At 38.7% G+C, this 26042-nt stretch overlaps 1 protein-coding gene across 1 annotated transcript in view; it reads left to right on the top strand.

The window, feature by feature from the left end:
• The window catches only part of ST8SIA1 (ST8 alpha-N-acetyl-neuraminide alpha-2,8-sialyltransferase 1), a gene marked incomplete at its 3' end in the record, with an annotated part of 142793 nt that overhangs the window by 40751 nt on the left and 76000 nt on the right, over positions 1 to 26042 (top strand). Inside the window, exon 2 of the mRNA XM_081311250.1 lies at positions 13032 to 13176. Within this exon, the coding sequence (XP_081167376.1) occupies positions 13032 to 13176 (145 nt within the window). The remainder of the gene's footprint in view (positions 1 to 13031; positions 13177 to 26042) is intronic.

Here is a 26042-nt window from a genome sequence, read left to right as displayed (position 1 = left end):
TGATGAAGATTAGGGCCTACTTTTTTCTCTATTAGATGCAGAGTCTCTGTTTTAATTCCTAGGTTCTTGATCCACTTTGAGTTGAGTTTTGTGCATGATGAGAGATAGGGGTTCAATTTCATTTTGTTGCATATGGATTTCTAGTTTTCCCAGCACCATTTGTTGAAGATGCTATCTCCGATGCATGTTTTTGGCACTTTTGTCTAATATACGATAACTATAATTTTTTTGGGTTAGTCTCTGCATCCTCTATTCTGTACCATTGGTCTACCAGTCTGTTTTTGTGCCAATACCATGCTGTTTTTGTTACTATTGCTCTGTAATATAGTTTAAGATCGGGTATAGTGATACCACCTGCTTCACTCTTCCTGCTAAGGATTGCTTTAGCTACTCTGGGTCTCTTATTTTTCCAGATGAATTTTATGATTGCTTTTTCTATTTCTATGAAGAATGCCATTGGGATTTTGATCGGAATTGCATTTAACCTGTATAGTGCTTTTGGTAGTATGGTCATTTTGATAATATTAATTCTACCTATCAAAGATAGATCTTTCCATCTTCTAAGGTCTTCTTTGATTTCTCTCTTTAGGGTTCTGAAGTTATTGTATAGATATTTCACCTCTTTTGTTGATTCCCAAGTATATATACTTTTTGAGGTTATTGTAAATGGGGCAGTTTTCCTCATTTTCTTCTCAGAGTCTTTGTCACTGATATACAGAAATGCCTTTGATTTATGGGTGTTGATTTTATATCCTACTACTTTGCTGAATTCATTTACTAGTTCTAGAAGTTTCTGGTGGAGCTTTTTGGGTCTTCTAGGTATAGACACATATCAGCAAATAGTGCTAATTTAAGTTCTTCTTTTCCTATACATATCCCTTTAATTTCTTTTGATTGTTTAATTGCTCTGGCCAGTATTTCAAGAACTGTGTTGAATAGAAGTGATGAAAGAGGGCATCCCTGTCTTGTTCCAGTTTTTAGAGGGAATACCTTCAAGTTTTCTCCATTTAGAATGATGTTGGCCCAAGGCTTAGCATAGACAGCCTTTACAATGTTGAGATATGCTCCTGTTATCCCTAGTTTTTCTAATGTTTTAAACATATAAAGGTGCTATATTTTTCCAAATGCTTTTTCTGCATCTATTGAGATGATCCCATGATTCTTATCTCTGAGTCTATTGGTGTGATGAATTATATTTACTGATTTCCGTATGTTGAACCAACCTTGCATCCCTGGGATGAATCCCACTTGATCATGGTGCACAATCTTTTTGATGTTTTTGTATATGATTTGTATAAAATTTGCCAGAATTTTATTGAGAATTTTTTCATATATGTTTATTAGAAATATAGGTCTGAAGTTTTCTTTCTTTGATGTATCTTTGCCTGGTTTTGGGATCAGGGTGATATTTGCCTCATAGAATGAGATTGGAAGTGCTGCCTTTTTTTCTATTTCCTGAAATAAATTGTAGAGTACTGGTATTAGTTTTTCTTTAAAGGTCTTGTAGAACTCAGCTGTGTATCCATCTGTTCCTGGAGTTTTCTTGGTTGGTAAGCTTCTGATGGCGTCTTCTATTTCATCACTTGATATTGGTCTGTTTAAATTGTGTATATCTTCCTGACTCAATCTGGGCAAATCATATGACTTAAGAAATTTGTCAATGCCTTCACTGTCTTTTATTTTATTGAAGTATAAGTTTTCAAAAATAATTCTAATTATCCTCTGTATTTCTGTAGTGTCTGTTGTGATATTACCCTTTTCATCACATATGCTGGTAATTTGAGTTCTCTCTCTCCTTCTCTTCAGGCTAAGGGTCTGTCAATTTTTATTTATTTTTTCAAAGAACCAGCTTTTAGTTTTGTAAATTTTTTCAATTATTTCTTTTGTTTCGATTTCATTGATTTCAGCTCTAATTTTAATTATTTCTTGCCTACTATTGCTTTTGTTGCTGATTTGTTCTTCTTTTTTTCTATGGCTTTGAGATGTTTGTTGACTTTTTCTTCTTTTAAGGAATGAAATCCATGCAATGATTTTTCCTCTTAGTACTGCTTTCATAGTGTCCCAAAGATTTCAATATGTTGTTTCTGTGTTCTCCTTTACCTCTAAGAATTTTTTAATATCTCCTTGATGTCTTCTGTAACCCATTGTTGGTTCAATAGCATATTGTTTAGTCTCCAGGTGATGGAGAAATTTTTATTTTTTATTTTGTTGTTGATTTCCAATTTCATTCCATTATGGTATGATAAAATGCATGGTAGTACCTCTACTTTTTTTGTATTTGCTAAGAGTTGCTTTGTGGCATAGTATATGGTCTGTTTTAGAGAAGGATTCATGTGCTGCTGAGGAAAGTGTATCTGCTTGATGCAGGTTGAAATATTCTATATATGTCAGTTAAGTCTAAGTTATTGATTGTATTATTGAGTTCTATAGTTATTTTATTCAGCTTTTGTTTGGAAGATCTATCCAGTGGTGAGAGAGGTGTGTTATAGTCACCCAAGATTATTGTGTTGTGGTCAATTTGACTCTTGAACTTGAGAAGAATTTGATGAACATAGCTGCACCATTATTTGGGGCATATATATTTATACTTTTTATGTCTTGTTGGTGTATTGTTCCCTTGAGAAGTGTGTAATGTCTATTTTTATCCCTTTTTATTAACTTTGGCTTGAAGTCTACTTTATCTGATACAAGGATGGAAACCCCTGCTTGCTTCTGCAGTCCATGTGAGTGGTACGATTTTACCAACCTTTCATCTTCAGTCTGAGTATGTCTTTTCCTATCAGATGAGTCTCCTGTAGACAGCATATTGTTAGTTTTTTTTTCTTTTAATCCGGTCTGCTAGCCTATGTCTTTTGATTGGTGAGTTTAAGCCATTAACATTCAGGGTTACTATTGAGATATGGTTTGTATTTCCAGCCATATTTGCTTATTTTTGTTAATTAACTTGACTTGATTTTCTTCTTTGATTAGTTTTTCCTTTAGGGCACTACCTTCCTCTGCTGATTTTCATTGTTGTTTTTCATTTCCTCTTCATGGAATATTTTTCCAAGGATGTTTTGTAGTGCTGGTTTTCTAACTACAAATTCTTTTAACTTTTGTTTATCATGGAAGGTTTTTATTTCATCTTCAAATCTAAAGCTTAATTTTACAAGAATCTTGGTTGGCACCCATTTTCTTTCAGAGCTTGATGTATGTTGTTTTATGATCTTCTAGCTTTCAGAGTCTATGTTGAAAAATCAGCTGTTATCCTAATTGGTTTTCCCCTATATGTAATCTGATTCCTTTCTCTCATGGATTTTAAAATTTTCTCCTTATTCTTTATATTGGGCATTTTCATTATAATGTGCCTTGATGTGGATCTGTTGTGATTTTGCACATTTGGCATCCTGTAGGCTTCTTGAATCTGAATTTCCAATTCATTCTTCAAGTTTGGAAAGTTTTTTTTGATATTATTTCATTGAATGGATTGTTCATTTCTTTGGTTTGGACTCTATGCCTTTTTTTATCCCATGAACTCTTAAATTTGGTCTTTTTATGCTATCCCATATTTCTTGAATGGTCTGCTCATGGTTTCTTACCATTATCATTATGTGGTCTATGTTCTTTTCAAGATTATATATTTTATCTTCATTGTCTGATGTCCTGTCTTCCAAGTGGTCTACTCTGTTGGTGATGCTTTCATTTGAGCTTTTAATTTGATTTATTGTTGCTTTCATTTCAAGGATTTCTGTTTGGTATTTTTTTAGAACCTCTATCTCTCTGTTGAGGTGATATTTTGCTTCTTGGATTTTTTATGTAGCTCCTTGTCGAAGTGATCTTTCACTGCTTGTATTTGCTCTCTTATATCTTTCTTGAGTTCACAGAACATTTTAACCGGGTATATCCTTAACTCTTTCTCTGTCATTTTTTTTCTGCAGTGGCTGCCAGTGATTCTAATGATGTGGTGTCTTGATTTGTTTGTGGTACTTTCTTCCCTTGTCTTTTCATGTTGTTTGTGTTTCTTTCCAGTTATGTGGGTCTCGGGTATTATTGTTTTTACCCTATAGGTTTATGGTGCTCTTGTTAGGGTTCTAAGATTCCTCCTTTGTGGGGAAGGACAATATTTACAGATCCCAAAATCAACAATATATCACCCATGAACAATTTATTAAGAAATTTACAGTTTAGTCTCAATGTACAGAAATGTTGTATTCAATTATTATCTAAAATAGAGTTTCGTATAAAGGTTTACAGTCTCTGATGGTAGACAATGAACCAGGGCATCATGCTGGGGCATAGGACAATATGTTAAGGGGGAAAGACGTGAGGGTACAGAGTTAACATATCTTAGGAAATGTGAAAGAAAAATCTAATGAAGAGGGTTAGTAGCAAGAGAATAGTCAGGAAGTAATTTAGGGTAGACATGTATGTGGGAAGACAGTAGAGTACATAAAACAAACACACATGTATTTAGAAAAATACAGGATGTTAAAATAGTAAAATTTGGAGGGGGAAAGAAGAAGAAAGAAGAAAAAAGAGAAAAAGAAAGGGCATATACAACACCTCTATATTATATTATTCAGATAACTCAGTCCTCAAAATCCTATTTCATGCAAAGTTCTTGGTTTCACATATGTTGGGGATGTGAGGGCAGGAGGATAGAGGGATAGAAGAGAAAGAGAAAAAAAATACTCAAAAGAAGAAACCAGGGTTGTTGCTAGTTTTAGAGATCCGTATCTTTTCTGTTTCTCTTCTCATCCAACAGGTGGGGTTGTCTGTTTTAAGCTGGTGTCTCTGCCCTCAGGATGGTGTAGGTAACCAGGGTGGGAAGACTGGTCCTGGTGTAGAGCGTCTGGAAGTGGGGAATGCCACCCACCAGTCCCTGCAGGGAGACTGCACCTCATGGGTCTCTTTTTGGGACCACTCATCTGACTTGAGCGCCTGGTATTTTTTCCCTCTCTTGCCTGGAGATTTCCCAGCTCCTGGTTCTCTCTGTTAGGCTCCAAACTTTAGTCCTATCCCCTTTCACTTAGCAATTCCCACCTGTGGGGCTTCTCATACCCAGGCTCACACCAGGTGGGCGGCACCCTGGTCACACTGCACACCTGCCCAACTGGGAGTTGTTTGTGTGTTGAGTGGTCGCTGTGCTGAGTTATCACTGTTGGGAGTGGGGAGTTGGATACCTGGTACCTGGCCAGATGGAGATCTGATCTGAGAGCTGCCCTCACCAAATATGGCAAGAGAGGTTATTCAGGATGGAGTCGGTCTGCTTCCAGCGCCAGGGTGTCTGGTGAGGTGGGAGAAGCTGGGCCATGGTGTTGTACTGTGGGTAGGTAGTAGCCAAGTGACCTGCATGGGAGTGGAGTGCAGTTCTGCAGAGGTGCTGATAGGTGGTTCTGCTAAGCCACTTGAGAGCCGTGCAGGCTTTGGTTTTTAGGAGCCAGGGGTCCAGAGTCCTACTTGAATGTTAAGGTTCTGAGCCCTGCATGGGGGTCACAGTGCTGGTGACTTCTGTGGAAATCAGCTGTATAGGGGTCCTCTTAACACTCTCTGAGATGAAGCATTCCGAGTAGGTGAGATCTGGGTCACAGAATGACACAGGATGCTGTCTCCCTCTGCCCTGCCATCTTGGAATTCAACAGTGACTCTTGACTTATATTTATTTTCATTTTTGTAGTACTGGGGACTGAAGCCAGGGCATCATGCTGGGCAAGTGCCCTGCCACTGAGCTGCACCCCCAACCCTGAGTCTTGACTGTTAAATTTGCTTAAAAATTGATGATTTTTAGACAAAGATTTCATTGAATCAGGGGAAGATAGCTTTATGACCACCTGAACACTATTTTCCATAATCTCTCTGAAATCATTCATGTAGCTCTTTAGAATAAACTTTTCCGATTTCCCTGTAGTTCCCCATATTCTCCACTTAAAGACTTCTTTTATTGGGTGTCATCTCTTCAGCTTCTACTCTTAATAGGGTGAATATATAATTTATCATTTAAATAGGGGCATGTTTGGGAACAGAGGGAGATCTATCAATAATTATGCCCAGAAAAGAGTTACAAACTAGAATTGTGTGAGACAAGAAGAGTTGGATGGGTAGTCTCCAAAAATTAAGAAGGAGAACGAAATGAAATACTTAAGTGAGACCGTATAATACATTGAGTACTGTCTACATTTTATCCTGACTACAAAGCTTTCCTCTGATGGAGAGACTTTGAGCACTTTTGGGAATAATTTGAGGCTCTGGGACATTAACCCAAGGGGTTAACATATAATAGTTTTAAAAGCAATTTTAGAAACTCAGCTCAGGACAGTTTATAATAAAGACTATTGCTTTAGCTATCTGAAGAAATGCACTTATACATGTTTTGGCCAAAAACCAAACATTAAAATCAATAATTGACTAAAGTCAAATATCACTAGAATAGAAAAAAACTTAAGAAGAGAGGATTAAATTTGAAACCTTATCAGACATTTTAAAAGTCAAATTTGCAGTCTGACATCCTAGAGAAGGAAAAATAATCTTATCAGCTGGTGGATTGTTCCTGTGGTCCCAGCTACCTCTCTGCAATCCTAGAGGCATGTGTGTGTTTTAACTGGTCTGAGGTTTAGTGCACAGTATAACCCCCTATCCACTACTCAATAAATCTCAAAAGTCCTGGCTCTTCGACCACTGAAAATGTTTGTCAGTCTATAGTAATTATTTTGCCACTGTTAGGTTTTAGTTTCCATAGACAAAAATGAAAAGGAATTTACTTAAACTTGAATTTTGATTGGCAAGACCAAATTGTGCACTGAGTCATCTTGTTTTGCCAATATTGTCTTTTTTGTCCCCATTTGTTAGCTACTTTTATCCAGTCAGTATTTATTCAGCCCCTTTTCAGTGGATGCATTGCTTCACAAGAGATAGGGAGACAGTGAACAAAAGATAAATATCCTTTCCCTCATGGAGTTTGTGGTCAGGAACTTGGGGAGTGTCCTGCTTTACATATAAGGTGTCCCCCAAAAGCTCTTATGAGAGACAATGCAAAAATGTTCAGTGGTGAAATGATTGGGTTATGAGAGCCTTAACTAATCCACTGATATGGATTAACTGGGTGGTAACTATAGGCAGGTAGGGTATAGCTGGGGGAGGTTGATCACGGGGGTGGGGGTGTGTGTGTGGGGGGGCTTGCCTTTGGGGTTTCTATATTTTTCCTGCAAGTGGAACTCCTTCTCTGCTTCTTGTTTACCATATTCCTCAACTACACCCTCCTGCCATAATGTTCTGTCTCATCTCTGGCACAGAGCAATGGAGTTGGCTGTCTGTGAACTGAGACCTCTGAAACTGTGAGCCCTAAATAAACTTATTCTCTTCTATATTGTTCTTGTCAGGTTTTGTGGTCACAGCACTGAAAAAAGTTGACTAAACCAAGAAGACAAACAATAACAAGACTATAAATTAAATAGTGTTGAAGTAGAGCTTGGTACCTGTTTTAGTCAGCTTTTTTTTTTTTTTTCTACTGTGACTAAATGATCTAACCAGCACAATTGTAGAGGAGGAAAAGTGTATTTGAGGGCTCACAGTTTCAGAAGTCTCAGTCCATAGAAGACCAGCTTCATTCTTTGGGGCTCAAGGGAGGGCAGAACATCATGGCGGAAAAGTGTGGCAGAGGGGAAAAGCAGCTCACATAATATCAGAAAGCAGAGAGATCTCCACTTGCCAGATACAAATATATGCCCCAAAGCCACACCCCACATCCCACTTCCTCCAGCCACACCCTACCACTTTAATTACCATTCAGTTAATCCCTATCTGGGGATTAATTCACTGATTTGGTTAAGACTCTTATAATGCAATCATTTCTCCTCTGAACTGTCTTGCATTGTCTCACACATGAGCTTTTGGGGGATACCTCACATCCAAACCGTAACAGTGCCAGAGACAAGAGTAAATCAGGGGAGAGAAATATGAGACATTCTCTATTATGACCAATCACAGATGATTATCCATCAAAATCAAAGATCAATATTCATAGGTGGATATTCAGGCTGGGGTTTTGGCTCAGTGGTAGAGCATATGCCTAGCAAGTGTGAGGCACTAGGTTCAATTCTCAGCACCACATATAAATATATAAAATACAACATATAAACATCAACATATAAAAAATATTTTTAAAAAGGTTGATATTGCTTTTCAAGTTTTTATTTCTTGAATGACATTTGGGGAGCAAATTTGACATTTAACTGTAAGTCTTCATAAAAAGATATGAAGAATTCCCACCTAGGACTTTCTCCCTCACTAACTCTTTTCTAATTAAAGTTAAATTAACTGAAAATTAAATATGGCTCTTAAAGTTTAATGATTTGAATGCTGGTATATCAAATGATTCTACAAAGATTTAAGTTTTCATGTAATCTCAACTGTTTTTCATGTTATCATTTACAATTTTGTAGATATTTGGTGGCAGAATGATGATTTAGTATTTTTCTTGAGGTTACCTTCCAAATACACTCTTAGTATTTCTTTTTTCCCCCCAGATACCTATAGTCCTACATAGTCAATAATTTTTTTGTAATTTTTTGTACATAAAATGAACAGCTTTCCTAATAAAGTTACCATAGCACTTTCTTCTTGCAGTGTTACATATGCATTTCTACATCACTTGACTGATAGAATTTCAATATGTAAAACACATGAAGAAATTTTCAGTCTGTTTCCTTCTAGACTGCTTATTGGGATTTTAAATTACATATTCCATCACAAACAGTAGATTCTAATGATGCTCCCTGTTTGGGCTGCTCACATCCATACCGCGTTTAGATGAGACAGCAGTGCACGTGCTCACATGATCATCTGTTGCATGCACATTCAGGAATGCCATAAGTGATATGGGTTTGGATGTTTGTCTACTTGACTATTCAGCCTTCCAAAAACAGTATAAAACTGAAGTGTAGCAGCAGATTCCGGTCAAATACTGAGAACAAGGTAGAACTCTGATTCTCCCCTGCTATCTCAAACTCAATCATTCCTTGGAAGAAGCCCAAAAATGTCAGTCATTGGAATTGTAGCCTGCCAAACTTCTTCCTGTCTGGAGACCAAATGCTGAATGTGGCATTGGCAAGGCCCACTCTGATGCTAGGCAATACAAACCAAAGGGTTGTAGTCTTACCCTTATTTACCTATTGAGTTTCTCCAAAATCTTGGGTCTTACTGGTCTATGTGCCCAATAAGCAGATGAGGGCCTCATGGCTTAATTGAACTGCATGGCTTCCATTAGGAGGAATGAGACCTAGTGGGATTTTGGCAAGTGGTTCTCAGGCTTCAGAAGTGTTCATCCTCCTGGTACAACAAAGCTTAAGTAGACTCGACCACTGAAGAAGCTGGAATTCATGTAATAAAAGGCACTTAGGTTCTAATTCCCCTACTTGATTCATTCTCCAACTTCTCAATCATTAATTAAAAGTTGAAACTTGAATAAAATTCCTTTTGCTTTTTTGACCCCGTGGTTTTTGTCTGCCACAAAATAGAAGTAGGTATTATGTACCATCAGCACAAAACATGAGAAAGAGAGTGGGAACCAAATTTGCCCCCAAATTTCTCAAAGCTGGTATATTTTTTCCTCCAAACAATTGGGTGGTGGGTGATGTGTATTATTCACCTCAACAATTCTTTAGATGATTTCTCTGATGCTTTCTCTGATGATTTTATTGGGATTGCATCTTATTTTCTCATGCCTCTGCAGCAGCTTTCCTGTCTGAAGTAACTTGCCTCCTCCATCATCCTGCCAGTTCCTCCCAGACTGCAAATCTCAGAGGAAACTTCCTGGAACTTAGGCTTAACATCCTCTTTCCAGCAACCACAAATAAGCCCTCATCTCCACTGAGCCTTCTTGAACACATGAGTCGTACCTTGCCTGTTGGTCACTTTTCCTCTTTTTAAATAAATAAATGTTATTGCGTATGTTTGAGGTTTACCACATGATATTATGGGATAGATAAAGTAAAGCAGTTACCATAATGAAGCAAGTTAGTGTCATTCCGTAGTTACTTTTTTTTTGTAACAAGAGCAGTTAAAATCTACATAAGAAAAATCCTAACACATTATAATTTTGATACTGTAGTCCTCATATTGTATGTTAGATCTCTAAACTTGTTCATCTGCTATTTTGGGGGGGGGCGTGGTTAGGTACCAGGGATTGAATCTGGGGGCACTCGGCCACTGAACCACATCCCCAGTCCTATTTTGTATTTTATTTAGAGACAGGGTCTCACTGAGTTGCTTAGGGCTTCATTGTTGCTGAGGCTGGCTTTGAAATCGAGATCCTGGGATTACAGGTGTGCGCCACCGCACCTGGCCACATCTGCTATTTTTTTATTCTTTGAGCTACATTTCCCCAATTTTTCCCTTTCTCTCCAACTCATTAAAATCTCTAATTATCTCCCGATAATAATCACTGATTCATTCCTTCCACCCAGACTCCACATATACATGAGGTCATGCAACATTTGTCTGTGTTTGGCTTATTTTACTTAACACAATATCCTCAAGGTCCACCCATGTGGCACATTGCAAGTTCTCTTTCTTTTTTAAAGGCTAAATTATATTCCAATTTCTTTATTCATTCATCTATTGACAGATATTTGGGTTGTTTCTGTATCTCAGCTATTGGGAACAATGCTGCAGCAAATGTAGGATATCTAGGTGAGGTGGTGATTTCATCTCCTTTGAGTGTATTCCCACAAGAGGGATTGCTGTGTCATTTGTAGGTCTATTTTTAATTACTTAAGAAACTTCCATACTGGTTTCCTTAATGGCTATAGTGGTCCACATGTCCCCTGACAGTGTACAAGAGTTCCCTTTTCTCTATACTTTCTCTAACGTGCTATCTCTTGCTTTTTGGTGATAACTATCCTTGAAATAGCTCAGTGGTTTTATTTTGTATTTTCCTGATGCTAAATCATATTAAGCACCTTCATGAAATATATTAGCCATTTTATGTCTTCTTTGGAGAAATATCTATTCAGACCTTTGCCCATTTTTAAATTGAATTATGGATTTTCCTCAATTTTAAGAGGTCTTTATAAATTTTTTTGGTAATTTTTAATTTGTTCTTTTTAGTTATGCATGACAGTAGAGTGTATTTTGATGTGGAGTTACACTTGTTGTGTATTCATATACGAACATAGGAAAGTTATGCCATTTAATTCTATAATCTTTTCTACTCCCATTTCCCCTCCTTTCCCTTCATTCCCTTTGTTTAATCCAATAAACTTTTATTCTTTCCTCCCATCCCTTATTGTATATTAGCATCTGCACATCAGTGGGAACATTCAGCCTTTGGGTTTTTGGGATTGGCTTTTTTCACTTAGCATAATAGCCACCAGTTCCATTCATTTACCAGCAAATGACATAATTCCATTCTTCTTCATGGCTGAATAATATTCAATTTGAAATTTTAATCCTGTGTTAGATATGTGCTTTATAAATATTTTCCTCATTCTGTAGCTTGCTTTTAATGTTGTTGATTATTTCCTTTCCTATGCAGAAGCTTTTGGGTTTGATGTAGTCCCATTTGTTTATTTTTGCTTTTATAGCCTAACCTTGGTTGCCCGCTTCCTAATCATGTTCTCTGAAGGCAGGTCTGATTTTTTTTATATCCCCAGAACCTGGCACAGTAGTAGGCAAAACTAAAAGTCATTCTTCCTTCTTATACTATGACTGTGATGGCTGCTGGTAGTACTAGCACTAATGTGGATTTTGATGCAGCTGTTACTGCCAGTGAGGCTGCTGAGCTAGATTGGGCACCTTTCAGGCATGAGGAACAAGCCTGCAGATTTTCACATTGTGCTCCATATCGGCTACCCTCCAGAGATGAGCATAACAGAGATGGGGAGGCATTCTGGGTGAGAAAGAATTGGGAAATTTATAATAGAAAAACCTGTATTATGAATTTGCTGTAACTTTTGGATTAAAAAATATGTTTATGCATGTGATATTTTCCATTTTTTATTGAGTATTTAGTTTCACCCACTCAAAGAATGATTGCCCTGAGCATGGTGATAATGGAAGAAGAAATGTGAACTTGAGACCACATCATCTAGTACATATTTGATCAATAAGTAAGAAAAGATTTATTAACCTAATGAACTTGAGCCAGTCTCTTATCCCTGTATTCTTAGTTGTTGTTTTTTTTTTTTTTTTTGAGGATGCAAAGAAGAAACAAATAAACAAACGTGCAAGTGACTTGTAAGCTGTCAGGTATTAGACAAAGTTAGAGGTTATTATATGTCTGTGACAGAAATTTTCTTCTGAATATCCTGTAGCACTTTGTGCTAAATGGCAAGTTCAGCTTGGTCTGGAGATGAGAGCTATAGCCTGGTTGAAGTAAAAAGACCTGGGAATGAAGCTATGTCCTACCTCTTTACTGGTTATATGACCCAAGATAAATTATTGAAAAAAAACAACATTCACATGGTCCAGGTCCAGGGTTACCATGAAAATTAAGTGAAAAATATCTGTGAAGGCACCTGGTGCATGACAGGTATGTGGCCGTTGATTCCTTACAGAGCATTCCTTCAGGGTGGAGACAGGGAGAGGTTCTGAGCAGGCAGCTCTTCTGCCCATGTGGCCTGAGCAAGTCCTGAAAAACCCCCTCACTGAATTTGACCACCAGACCATTAAAGCAAGATACAGGCGAGCTCCTGCTGCAGCTGAATAGCTCAACGTTCAACAAAGTTAGCTCCCCAAGTCTTCTGGACCTGGCTGTTGGAATCAATCAATACATCTGTATGATTATTTATGCCTTGAGGCATATTTCAGCTGCACCTGAGAGTGGATGTTTTTTTCTTCAACTTTTTTTAAATTTTTTTTTAATGGTGAAATATTCCAGTCATGCCTTTCAATGGCTGGCAGAGTGAATTAATAGTAGTCTAATCACCGTGGAGACGCTGATGCCTCTGTGAGTTGGCACTGAGGCGAGGCTGCACGTCTCTGTGGGAATGACAAGTGAATGAATCTGCTGCTCACTTAACCTGCTGTTCTTTTTTCTCTCTGTTTTTCTCTCCTAGGAAACAAATGGAAGACTGCTGTGACCCCGCCCATCTCTTTGCTATGACTAAAATGAATTCCCCCATGGGGAAGAGCATGTGGTACGATGGGGAATTTTTATACTCATTCACCATTGACAACTCAACGTATTCTCTCTTTCCCCAGGTTAGTATAGAGGTGGTCTTTTTTTTTCTTTTCCTTCATTTTGACGGTTTCTCATAATTCTTGATATCATAGGAAATTTTGCCTAACCCAATGGATATTCTTTTCATCTTCTCTGTCCTCATTTTAATTTTAAATGCTTTCCCTTCTGTTTGTTGTTTTCGTGTGTGTATGTCAAGGCCTCATGTTTTGACGCAAGGATGGAAGGAAGATAGCATAGAGCAGTAGAGTTGCAGTGTTCCTAGCTCTTTAGATTTGAGTCAGACGAAACCAAAGGCAGTAAGCAGAGATTGGTCAAGGAATTGTGGTATTCTAGTGTTCTGAGGTTGGCCTTGGAATGGTCGTGAGGATTTGTGATACTGGAATGTTTTCTTAGGACTGATGTTTCTTTCAGAGAATGGGGACCATATGGTGAGATGTTTGCTCCTCAGAACTCTCAAACATTAACCCTGTGGTTAGATTACTGCTATGAAGTGGAAGAGTGGTGGGTACAGAGAGAAAGAATTCAATTTGACCACTTTTGAAGTGGTTTAAATCAAGCTTTGCTTACTTAATGTTTTTCTTCTTGGTTTCCTGAGCATTGAAATAAAATGCTTTACTAGAATATGTCTAGGCAGCAAGTGGGTGGGGGGAGCCGTGGGTAGTAAATCTGCATTCTAGGAAACCGTAGTTTCAGGGAGAGAGGATATTAGGGTGAAAATTGCCACTAGGGAGAAATTGGGAATCCAATCTTGGCCTTCCCTAGTCCTCTAGTCACTCTTGGTTTGGTCAGATCCCACCAAAAGGATTAACAGTCAGGGTTGGAAAATGGGACTGACCTTTCGTGGCTCTTTATAAATAAATAGCCAACGAGTCATGGAAGGAGGAATCCTGTAAATTCAGGCACAGGTTCTACTTGTCACAATTCCTACAAAACAGTCACAGTCTATAAAACAGCCCAAACTTCCTAGCTCATCCTTAGGTGTGTTAGTCTAATGGAATGGTTTTAGAGTGTGTGTAGTGATACCTTTTTAAAACCAGGAATTAGAAGGTTTAATTAATTGCTAGTATTTGTGTACTTTCTCTCTCTCCATTATCCACTTGCTCTTGGGAGACTTCCTAATGTCAAAGGAAATGACTAAGAGCCATAAAATGTGGAATTGAACCTTACCTGCACCACTTACTAATTAAATACCTTGGATAAATCACCTAACTCTTCTGAGAGTCAGCTCTCTTCATCACTAAGATAGACAGAGCAGCACCTATTCCATCTATTCACAGAGTGGTGGTGGGGACCAGTTCAGATAATGCTTGTCAATGTACTTTTGTAAACTACAAAGCATTATATAAATGTTGGTATTGATGCTGTGCTGGTTCATACGGTACATCCTGAGCCTGAGGAGTGAAGAGTAGGCTTATTTTTGTCAGGGTTTAGGCAAGGTTTGGAAATCTCCCTAGGTATTTTTGACAGAAAGATATTTCACATGAGGGATGAGCCTACTCAAAAAAATCACTGGAAGAATGAAGAAGTAAAAGAGAGAGAGAGAGAGAGAGAGAGAGAGAGAGAGAGAGAGAGAGAGAGAGAGAGGAGAGGTAAAAAAAAAAAAGAAAATGGAAAAGTAGGAGTCAAGAAGTGGCTCCTAGAATAATTGAGTTCAAAAATTTGCTCCTGTATTCCCAGCAGCTTGGGAGGCTGAGGCAGGAAGATTGTGAGTTCAAAGCCAGCCTCAGCAACTTTGAGACACTAAGCAACTCAGTGAGACCCGTCTCTAAATAAAATACAAAATAGGGCTGGGGGTATGGCTCAGTGGTCAAGTGCCCCTGAGTTCAATCCCCGGTGACCCCCTTCCCTTAAAAAAAGACAAAATTTGCTGCATTAACTGTGGTCTAGGAATTAGGATGCTCTAACCTGCCATTGCCATTACCTTGGCCACAACTGCCTCTAAGGAAAACAGAGGGCTTCACTTCTCCTCCTTCCAAATCTCCTTCAAGCGCATCTAATAGGTAAAGATTAATTTACATCCAAAATACTAGATGCATAGAGTCCTAAAGAGGCAGTTTTTAACTACCAAGCTTCAGCAGGAAGCTGGAAGGAAGGTGCAATAGAATCTGAGCATGCCAATCCGCAGTATCTTCCATCTACAAAAACGGATAGCAACCGGCCATGGAATGAAGCAGAGATAAGAAAACGATCTTCTTTAACAAGGAGAAAAATGTTAAAAAGAATTTCAAAAGAGGCTCTCTATAAATGAGGGCTTTCAGTTATATCAACTGACTTTTAACTTTATACTAGAAAATAGGCTTGAAGAAAAGAAATGATTGAAGACATAGAAAGTAGCCTCCCATCTTATCTGTCAGTTGCAGCAGCAGCAGTAGCATGGTAGGAAAACATTTCCTTTTCAAAGTGTGTGCAAATGAATTCTGTGTCTCTCTTTGCCTGTTGCAAGACCAAAGAACCATTCCTGAATAATAAAGGAAAATGCTTTTTATCCTTAGGAACCAGGAGTCATTACATCATTCTGCATGTGCACAGTCATTACAAGAGGCTAAACCAATTCAATGCACAGATTTTTTAAAGTTACATGTGTATTTTTCTGCTGAGATCTTGAAATGATCAATTTTTAGAAATTCTGGAAAAGCAATTGCATCACAAAAATGATGAAGTATTTCTCTGTGCCCTCATTCATTATTATTTGTTAGTGGAATGCTTTTAAGTTTGTTCAAAGCAAACCAAGTTTCCAGCTGATTGATATATTTCATTCATATTCCCTGTGGGAAGAAAAGAGAGTGTGCAGATTACACAGAAATCAGGTGAATGGGTGAGGTGTAGTGTTGTGGGTGTGAACAAAGCATACCCCCCTTTTCTAAGTTTCAGCAAAATAATTCCAGGTCCTTCATTCTACAACTGAGATCATGCACCAGTGCCTTAGGCTTTCCAATTAAGTGTTCAACACATGTCAGCCATTGTTATTGTTGTTATTCTTTAGCATACTTTCACCCATCATTATTGTCGTTGTTGTTATTGCCAAGATGCAATAGAAGAAGAAAGGTGCTCTGTACATGGAGGAATGTAAACAGGTCCTGTTCAGGGCTGTATATCCTCAGGAGGCCCCAGGGTACTTTGAGGTGTCACACTGAAGTGCTGTTATTACCAGTAGTTAATTGCTTCTTGTTTGGACCCTCTGCAGCTTCCTATAGCTTCATTATTAAATTTTTGTGTGTATTACTTTTTTTTGAAAGTCTTTCTCTGCTGATCCCAGTACCACCTTGTGAGCCTTTGAGGAACAAGTTTTTCATTTTGGGGCCAGTGCAGTGCTGCCCACCTAATAGCAGTATTCATTTCCATCCACTCATCTTTGCCAAGGGTTCCCTGTCTAGGTCCAATTTGGGTTGGAACACTGCAATGTATTTGCATGAGTACAGGAGACTAAGCTGGAGTTTTTGAATGCAGCTGTATCAAAAAATCTCTACCAATATATTTCAGTGAAATATTCGTTGGATATTATTAAGTGTGAAGAGCCATTTTTAACTTTCACATAGAACTTTAAAAAGATATGCTGTGTGTGTGTTTGTGTGTGTGTGCATGTGCATGCAAGTGTGTATTTGGAGAGGACAGTATGATGGGGTGTTTTCATTTTGAGAATACCACATCCCCTGGGTTAGGATTAATTTTTTTCCTGTGTGGCCAAAGAATGTCCCTTTTAAGTCCACATGGTCCAGGGTTTGCAGGAATTATTGAATCAAGTCTATTTTGGCCTAAAATACATTGCTCAGGAAGTGCATGAGTTTCCTTGGAAATGAGCAAGGAATGTTAGAAACCACATCTGTGCTGATATAATCTGAAAAAAATACTCCTTTAGGTGCAGTAAAAAGATGGCTGACTCACCATTCTCCAGCACTGTGCTGCCTAGTCATGTGATGGCTATCATAGACTCCACCAGTTATGTCTCCTCAGAATCCTCACCCAAGGGCCAAATGTAAAGTATATCAGAACAGCCACTAATGCACCCCTCAGTCACTCATTGCCAGCTACGTAGGTTGGCCATAGGGTCCCTGTCATGTTCCCCTTGGCCTGGCCCTGCCGCTTCCTTGGCCCACGGGAAATCCAGCAGGACATTTTGAAGTATTTTCTCAAAGTGGCCTTGTTAAAATGAAAACACACATTTCCCTCTTTTCACAAATGTGCTTAGTAGAACTTTCTGAGCTCCTGGATATTTCTGAGTCTCCCAGCAATTTTTTTTTCTCCTAGTGAAATTCGTATCATACTATATAATAACACTGTTATTGTAATCATTTTTCCAAACACATGCCTTTTCAACTGGAAGGAAACTAAGGGACTAATGTTGGTGGGCAGAGATCTTTGTCAGGGTTGTGTCAAGCCATGTTGTTAGGCTTGTTTTTGCTGCTTTTAACAGAAGGCTGAGGCTGGCGCAGGGATTTAACTACACAAGTGCTTACTTATCTCAAGTGATATAAGGAATTAGAAGGTGGTTATTCAAGGTGGGATTTGGTTACACAGTGCCATCAGTTCCCAAACCCTTGTCTTTTGCTCATCCATCCTTAGCTGGTGACCAAGGAAATCTTCACTATGGATCCAGGATTCCTCAGGAAGAAGAAGGAAGAGGCTGAAGAGCAAATCCTGACAGAATGCTTTTTGTGTGTCATTGGTTGGGACAATCACACGGGAACTCCTAGCTGCAGGAGAGGCTAGGAAGTTTAGCATTTCAACTCTAGGAAAATGCATTGCATTTGCCAACCTACACTGTCTGCCTCAGTTTCTTCACGTCATATCTCACTCTGTCTTAGAGCAACTCTGAGGTTGTTGTTATTGTTTCCTCATGGATGAAATGAAGATGGAGAGGAATGAGGTACCTGATTTCAGGTTCTAGAGCAGGTGGCTGGAAGAGCTGGGATGTGGAACCTGACCTGATTTCAGAGGTTCTTTTGATTATTGTCTTACTTATTTCTTTAAATGATGTGTGTTCTATGGGCTTAGTTGTTCATTCTTATCACTCAGTCACTTGAAACCATTTTGTGGGTATTTTACTTCCCTTATAAGAATATCCTTAGAAGAAATGAATTACTTTCTTTTGCATTTATTTGGAGGGGAATACAGATTATAGATATTCAGGTCATAGAATCCCTTGCAATACTGTGGTCTCCCTTTGACGGTGAGCTCCCCAGTAGCCCACATTGAAAGGAGAAATAAGAGCAGTTATATTATTTTGATTTTTATAAAGGAAAAATCCAGCTTCTTAGAGGGAAGCAAAATTGTCTTTTGCACATTTTTTTATTGTAGGAATCCAGAACATGATTCTATTACCACTGAATAATTCAGATAATCTACCCTGTTGATTTTGGCCGAATACCAACATTAGAGAAGTAAGCAGAAAATGGAGTCTAAAGATCTGAGTTCTGGGGCTGGGGATGTGGCTCAAGTGGTAGCGCGCTCGCCTGGCATGTGTGCGGCCCAGGTTCGATCCTCAGCACCACATACCAACAAAGACGTTGTGTCCGCCGAGAACTAAAAAATAAATATTAAAAATTCTCTCTCTCTCTCTCTCCTCTCTCACTCTCTCTAAAAAAAAAAAAAAAAAAAAAAAAAAAAAAAAAAAAAAAAAAAAGATCTGAGTTCTGTGCTTGTCTTTTCTGGTGTTTGTGACCCTAGTTATGCAACCATTACCTCCTAAATTTTATAATTTGTAAACCAGGATGAATAATATCAGGTCTTCATATTTCATTATTCTTTTGAGAAACAAAATTAAAATGAGATTATGAGTATAATAGTGCTTTGTAATGTATGCTCTGAACAAGCACACAATAATATTATTACTCTTATTGTCTGCCTAGGAATTTATGGACTTTAGCATTTCCTTGACATTTTGGTAATGCCAGGAACTGATGGAGGAAAATAAAAACACCACTAGGGAAGGGGTGAAATCAATTCTCCAGGAGAGTGAAAAGAAATAAATCTGTTGAGTCTGGGATTTAGGGAAATGCCAAGTGGTAATGGAGAAGGCTACAGACTCTGCCAATTATAAAGTTGTGTCATTATACTTGGATATAATAGTTAGGATAAACTAAAAGTATAATGTGAAATAAATTATTAAATTTCAGCAGAGTAAGCTCACATTTACAAACAGTGGATTAGTATGCACTGTTCTTCAAACTGCTCTGTAACCGAGAAGGAGAGAGAATCATCAGAGGACTTCCAAGTATCTCTTATCCTCATCAGGAAAGGTAATGACTGATTATAGGTGAGGTCATGCAGTGGAGCTGTCCAGCAGAGGAACTGAAGGAAAATGGAAGATGCTTTGCTTTTTGAATTGAGAAATGATTAGAAGTTTAGCTCTTTCTCTAATGAAAATGCGTAGGTTGCATATGGCTGAGAACAAAATGAAAAATAAATTTAAGGAATAGTGTGTCTTGCCATGGTAGAGACCTTTATAAAGTATTTGACAGTGTGTAAAATTTAGTTCAGAGACTGATTATGGCTCAGGCTTCCAGCTTCCTGGAAACAATTGAAAAGGATGCATGACATCAATTACCACCGAGTCAGATCTCATCTGGTACGTCTGACAGGAGTGATAACTTTTCTCGGGAGGAGTTTCTAGTCCATATAACATCCTCTTTGTAGGTTCAGTGACAGGGAGTTTTCCTGCAGCAAAAGCTGGTGCATCTTTGTGTGGTTTTTGTTTTGTTGTTTTGTTTTGTTTTTAAATCTTCTTTGCTTAGTTTCTTCATCTCAGTTTTACTTACTGGCAAAGGTCCAGGTGTAGAAAGGAATTTCCATCCTTTTTTTTTTTTTTTTTTTAAATCTGGCTTTGAGCATTTGTTTGGATACCAGGAAGCCTCTGTTTCATTTCTGCTATTAAATACTCATTTGTAATTCTTAGCTATTAGGAGTTTCTTAAATGCATAGAGATACATTTGATTAACTCACAGAGAGGTATTATAGCGATTCTACATTTTCTCTGGATTAATTGATTTGGTTGAAGGATAAATAGGCACAGATAGGCCCAGAGGATATTTTCTCAGTGTTTGTATCTGTTCTGATTCATAATCTTCCTTCTGCACCTCGGGCAATTATTTGAAGACAATATTCGAGATAGCACAGTAGTTTCCTCTTCACTCCTGGCCTGACTGGTTATACTCCCTTATTTTTGATGCTCTGAATTTCTGTACAGATTTGAGAGATTCATTCTAAGCTTGGGTTTTCCAATGGAGTGATGGGAATGAGGTGGGTGTAAGAATAGAGAAGTAGGCAAGCGGGCTAAAGGGAAGTCCAGCCCATAGCCAGAAAGGGGTATTTAGAGTCTCATCATAGGAAACTAGCAATACCCAGAAGGTAATAAGGAGTAATATGGTGTGCCTATTGTATGCGGAAATTAGAGACCAAACCTGGGGGTGGATGGAGCTACACCCAGAGATCTAGTTACAGCAGTTGACTTCAAGTTCTCAGTCTCTAAGCTGGAAATTTTGGTAACTGGCAGCTTCCAGAGGTGCTGGTAGAAGGTTTGGGAACTTACTATGTATCAAGGCAGAGACTCAAGTGAACAAGATGAGGGTCCCTAGTACTGGGGTCAAAACTAGGGACTGATTTTGAATCATGACTGAAGCACAGTTATAGGAACTTGGTATGTGCTGGAGGTGGAAATCTGGAAGGACATCCTGGGGCTATAAACTAAATCATTAGAACCATACTTTAATGCCAGGGCCAGAATGCTAAGATAACTTGAGGGTGATTCCCACACCTCTGGGTGAGCATTCCCAAATCATTTCCCTAAAGACCAAGATTGACTGACCCATACTTCCCAAGATTCAGTCTGAACTTGCAGTTGTGCCAGATATGGGTTCAGGCTGTACATAGAGGTTGAAGAATGAGGTCTGAGAAAGCAGTAGAAATTTTCAGACAAAAAACATGAGGTTCTTACCCTCTGATATTTGTAGCTCCATGGATGCTGAATGTACATAGGAAGCTAAAGTGGAAGAGAATTTGAGTAAATTGTTAATTAAGAAATTATATTGGACTGGTTGTGATGACCCATGCCTATAATCCAAGCAATTCCAGAGGCTGATGTGGGAGGATCTCAAGTTTGAGGCCAGTCTTGGTAACCTAGTGAGACCCAGTTTCAAAACAAAAAATCAAAAGGGCTGGAAATGTAGCTTAGTAGTAAAGTGCCCTTGCATTGGGGGGGGGGGGGGTAGAAAGAAAGAAAGAAAAAGAAATATTGTCAGCTTTTTAGCAAAGTAGGTGAATGAATAAGTGTGGTGAAGAAATTTTAGGATGGATGGTGTATGGGTCAACATCTGTTGGCTATGAAGGAAATAAAAGTGTTTTTCAAGGCAAATCATTTTATAAATTGAAAATTCTTATGCATATTAGTTTTCTTGCTAAATTTCAGTTTTCTCATGTGCCCAGACTCAAAGTTTGTAGTTTTAACTCTTTTGTAAGGAAAAAATAAATAGATGCTGATAGAAAGGAAGTTGCAAATCATATTAATTTGACAATCTTTATGGTGTTGCTCTGCTATTAATAGAGCACTAACAATCCCTTATAAAATATGTATTATTGGATTATTTTGCCTGAAATTTTTCTATTTCTAAACTTTAGTCTTATCACATACGTCTTGGGTTTAATCTACTATTCAAAGGATAGCATATTCACAAAATACTGTTAATTCTGAAGCTATAATTTATAAATTTCCTGATTTTTTTTCATTGACTTTGACTATAATACCTACGGCAAGTAAGAACTGAATAGCTATGGGTTGCAGATGTGTCCAGATGTCTGACATGGGGATTGTTGGAAGACTTTTTAAAATTTAAAGACAGATGATATTTATGCATTCAGGAAAAAAATAAAATACTTGTATATAAGCCATAAAACTTGGTATAAATTGAGAATCTACAAACGAAAATCAGAGTTGAATTTAAATTTAAAATAAGGATTTGAGGCATCACGAACTGTCTTTTGCATTTGTAGGACGTGTCAACTAAATGAATATGCCCCATTACAGCATAACTCTGCTGCCCCAGGAGTTTGATGCTTCTATGTAAAATCAATGTTAACAATACATTCATCAAGTCACAATTGAGCAAATGCTACTGTGTGCTAGACACTATAGTAGTTCCTGGGAACATAATGGTGAGGAAAAGTAGACCCAGTCCCTGCTCCCACTATATACAGTCCTGGATATCCCATACGTTACCACCTGTTCCAGTTTAAATCCTACCCCTCCCCAGCTTCATTCCCTCTGTTTCTCTCTTAGGTAATGACACTAACATCTACTCGGCCACTTGAGTTGCACACCTGCATCTTGTGTTTGAATTTTACTCTCCAAACCCAATTTTATTATAAATATCTCTTGGCTCCACCCCGCCCCCCCCCCCTTTTAAACCTCACTACCACTGAGTTAGTTCAAAGTTTATCACCTGTTATCTGGACTCATTCAAGAGCTTCTGGAAAAGTTTCATCATTATGAACTTGCTTCCCTATAGCATCTGCTCCATTACTGCCAACATTGTCTTTATGAAGTATGAAACTGTTTATGGAACTTCTCTTAAGTCCTCACCACCTGCCTTGTAAACATTGAGCAAATTGTCAGACTTCACACCCACCAAATCTGCTGGACCAGTGTCACTGGAGAAGCCTCATGGAGAGGGACAAGTAGCAGCTAGCAGATACTCTGTTGCCTTTTTGTTTTAAAAACCTTGACATACTATGCATTCTAGACTCCAGGAGGAAGACCCTGAAACAGCTGGGACACCCCTCATGGTATGATTCACAGACTGTGATATAATAGTACTGAGAAATGGCAGGACTTGGCTTCAGTTCATTTTATCAACTCCACATTTGGAGTTGATGGAAGGTCCCTATAGCCATGATTAGCAGCTGGGATACAAGCCTTGCAGATATAGTTCAATGACATAACTAGCTAAAAAAAGTTTCAGAATACCTGCTCACAGTTGGACAAGAGCTAGCACCTTCCCTATTGCCATGGGAATACTGGGATTTGTCTTGCTACTGACCAGGACTGGGCCACAGCTGATTTCTTTCTTTTGTTTTGTGGTGCTGGGGATTGAACCCAGAGTCTTATGCATGTGAGGCAAGCACTCTTCCAACTGAGCTATATTCCCAGCCCTCCATAGCTGATTTCTTTGGAATGTTACAGAAGGCCACTGCCTTTTCCTGTTTGCAGGGGCTCAGACTTGGGCCAGTTAATCCTTCCTGATTGCCACTTATAGTATTAAGCTCATACTTCTTATGATAGCACATGAAGTCTTTAAGATCTGAACATGTAACTATAACCTTATCAACTCCTATCCACCTTCTTCTCCCCAAGGAACTTGAATTTTCCAGAACAAGTTGTATTTTTTCATTTCCTCTTCACTTTTGCGCATGGTCTTCCCCCAGCCCAGAAATCCTTCTTTTCCTTGCCTATCTGATGAATTATGAGATCTAGCTAAAGTATCTTCATCTTTTAAAAACCTTCCCAGAGCCCTCTTCCAAATCTTCACTGCCCTGCATGTTGATTAAAAAGTTCTTTTTCCTTCTCCCAGATTTGTGCATCTCTCTCTTATTGTACTGTTGAATTATTTATTCACATTTTTTTTTGTGCATCTTGAAGGCAACACCTGGTCATGGCCTAGAAGGTGTTAAGTGAAATTGTGCTGAAAGAGCATAGAATGGATGGCTCTTCTTCCACAGCCTTTGTTCCTCTTGGCATGAGTCTGATTCCTTTGAAAGGAGCTGCTGCATATGCTAGAAGGACTTGCATTGCGCCCCATGTAAGCAGCAGCAATGGAGGAGGAAAGGTGTGGGAATGATAATGCATGAAGTTGGGATGGTATGTCAGGAGTAACCTCTTGGTGATCAGAATTTCATCCTAATCTTGAGATGAAAAGATTGTATAATACAATTTTAAAGTCAAGCCATCACAGTGGTACTGGATATGCAGTTATTATTTTGTTTTTATTTTATAGATCTTGTTCATTTTTATTTTTAAGTATTTGGGGGATTGAACCCAAGGGCACTTCACCACTGAGCTACATCCCCCATCTTTTTATTTTTTTAATTTTGAGACGGGGTCTCAAAAGTTGCTTAGGGCCTCTCTAATTTGCTGAGGCTGGTTTTGAACTTGTGACCCTCTTGCCTCAGTCTTCCAAGCCGCTTAGATTACAGGTGTATTCTACCATGCTTGGCTCTTATTCACATTTAGACACACTTTCTTCTTAAGAAGTTGTCATTTGACGGAGCTTGTTTTGAGTCCATTTTCTGCTGTTATAACAGAGTGCCACAGACTGGGTAGTTTATAAACAAAGTTTGTTTAGCTTATGTTTTTCAAGGTTAGGAAGTCTAAGAGTGTGACAAATGGCATGTGAGACAGAGAAGGAAAATAGGGCCAAATTCATCCTTTTGGTCACTAACTGCTCCTGTAATAACAAACGCCCTCCATTCATAACATCATTAATCCATTCATGAGAGAGGAGTCTCATAGCCTAATCATCTCTTCCATGCCCCACCTCCTGATACTGTTGCAATGGCAACCACACTGAACATTAGTTTTGGAGGAGACATTCAAACCTCAGCAGAAGTAAAGGAAAATTTCAAGTTTGTGAAGACAGTTTCCATCTCTTTCTCTATCCATTTAAAAATTTTCCACCATTGTCTTTACTAACCTATTCAAAATGACAGTAGCCCCTTGCTTACAATTCTCCAAAAATTTCTAATTGGTCATGTTGTGTCTAATCTGGCCTCCTCTTGGATCCATTTCCCACCATGTAGCCTGAATAATATTAGCTTTGTAAAATGCAGGTAAGATCATGCTGTCACTTCGCCTAACATTCTTGATTATCGTCCCATTGATTTTAAGATAAAGACAAAACTCCTTAAGGCCTGGCCTGTTCCCAGGGCTCCAGCATCAATTTACAGTGTTCTCTGTGCCCTGTCACACTTTGCCTCTCCGGCTTTGGGTCAGCCTCTCATGTAGAAGGAGCTCTCTCCTTCTACAGAGATTTTTAACACAGTACCCCTTTTCCTGGAAGAGTCTTACATCCTCTTACCTAGTGAATTTACATTTATCCTTTCCTTGGGGGGCCTTCCTCACAGTTCCAGTTACCTCTCATTTGCAACTTCATATTCAAATATAGTTGATTCAAGCTTCTTTCTCTCCTTACAAGGGAAGTGCCCCGGGCAGTGTTTAATTGGGGGCGTGTGGGGGAGGTTGGGAACTGTAGTACCTCAGTTCTTAGCATAGTGCCTGGGATGTAATAGAGATTTAATACATTTTAGTGGAATGAATGAAGGAATAACTGAGTTGGGCTGCTTGGTTTTGCTGTATGCATCACCACCTGTACCCTGGCAGACGCACAGCCTGTGTTTTGGTATAAAGAGACTTGGAGGTCATTATTAGAGAATGGAAGGAGAAATCCTTACACTGGAAGCAAACAGCTTGGTAAAGTCCTACGCTGAAGCCTTTAGAGGGACTCTGGAGATGATTGGAATGGGTTACAGTGAGCCCCTTTTGATGAGGCTGTCCTGGACAAGCTTGCTTGCTTGCCTGCCATTTTTTTTTTTTTTTTTTTTTTTTTGGTACTAGGGATTGAACCCAGGGGTCCTTATCCACTGAACCACATTTCCAGTCGTCTCGTTAGGTTGCCAGGCTGGCCTCACACTTGCAATTTTCCTGTCTTAGCCCACAGAGTCACTGAGATTACAGGTGTGCCCCACTGTGCCTGGTTAATGAGCCGTTTGTCACCCTTGTGTGGTTTTATATCAATATAGGGTCTCAGGTGTTGTAAAGAAATCAATGGTATGAAACTCTGCAAGGTAGAGATTGCTGCTCTTTCTGAAGATTTAGAATCACAGTCAGCTTGGCCAGTGTCTG

The sequence above is a fragment of the Spermophilus citellus genome (genome assembly GCF_964194105.1).
Source record: "Spermophilus citellus genome assembly, chromosome: 10".
Taxonomy (NCBI): domain Eukaryota; kingdom Metazoa; phylum Chordata; class Mammalia; order Rodentia; family Sciuridae; genus Spermophilus; species Spermophilus citellus.
Note: the sequence above shows the minus strand (reverse complement) of the source record. Positions and strands in the feature narration are given on the sequence as shown.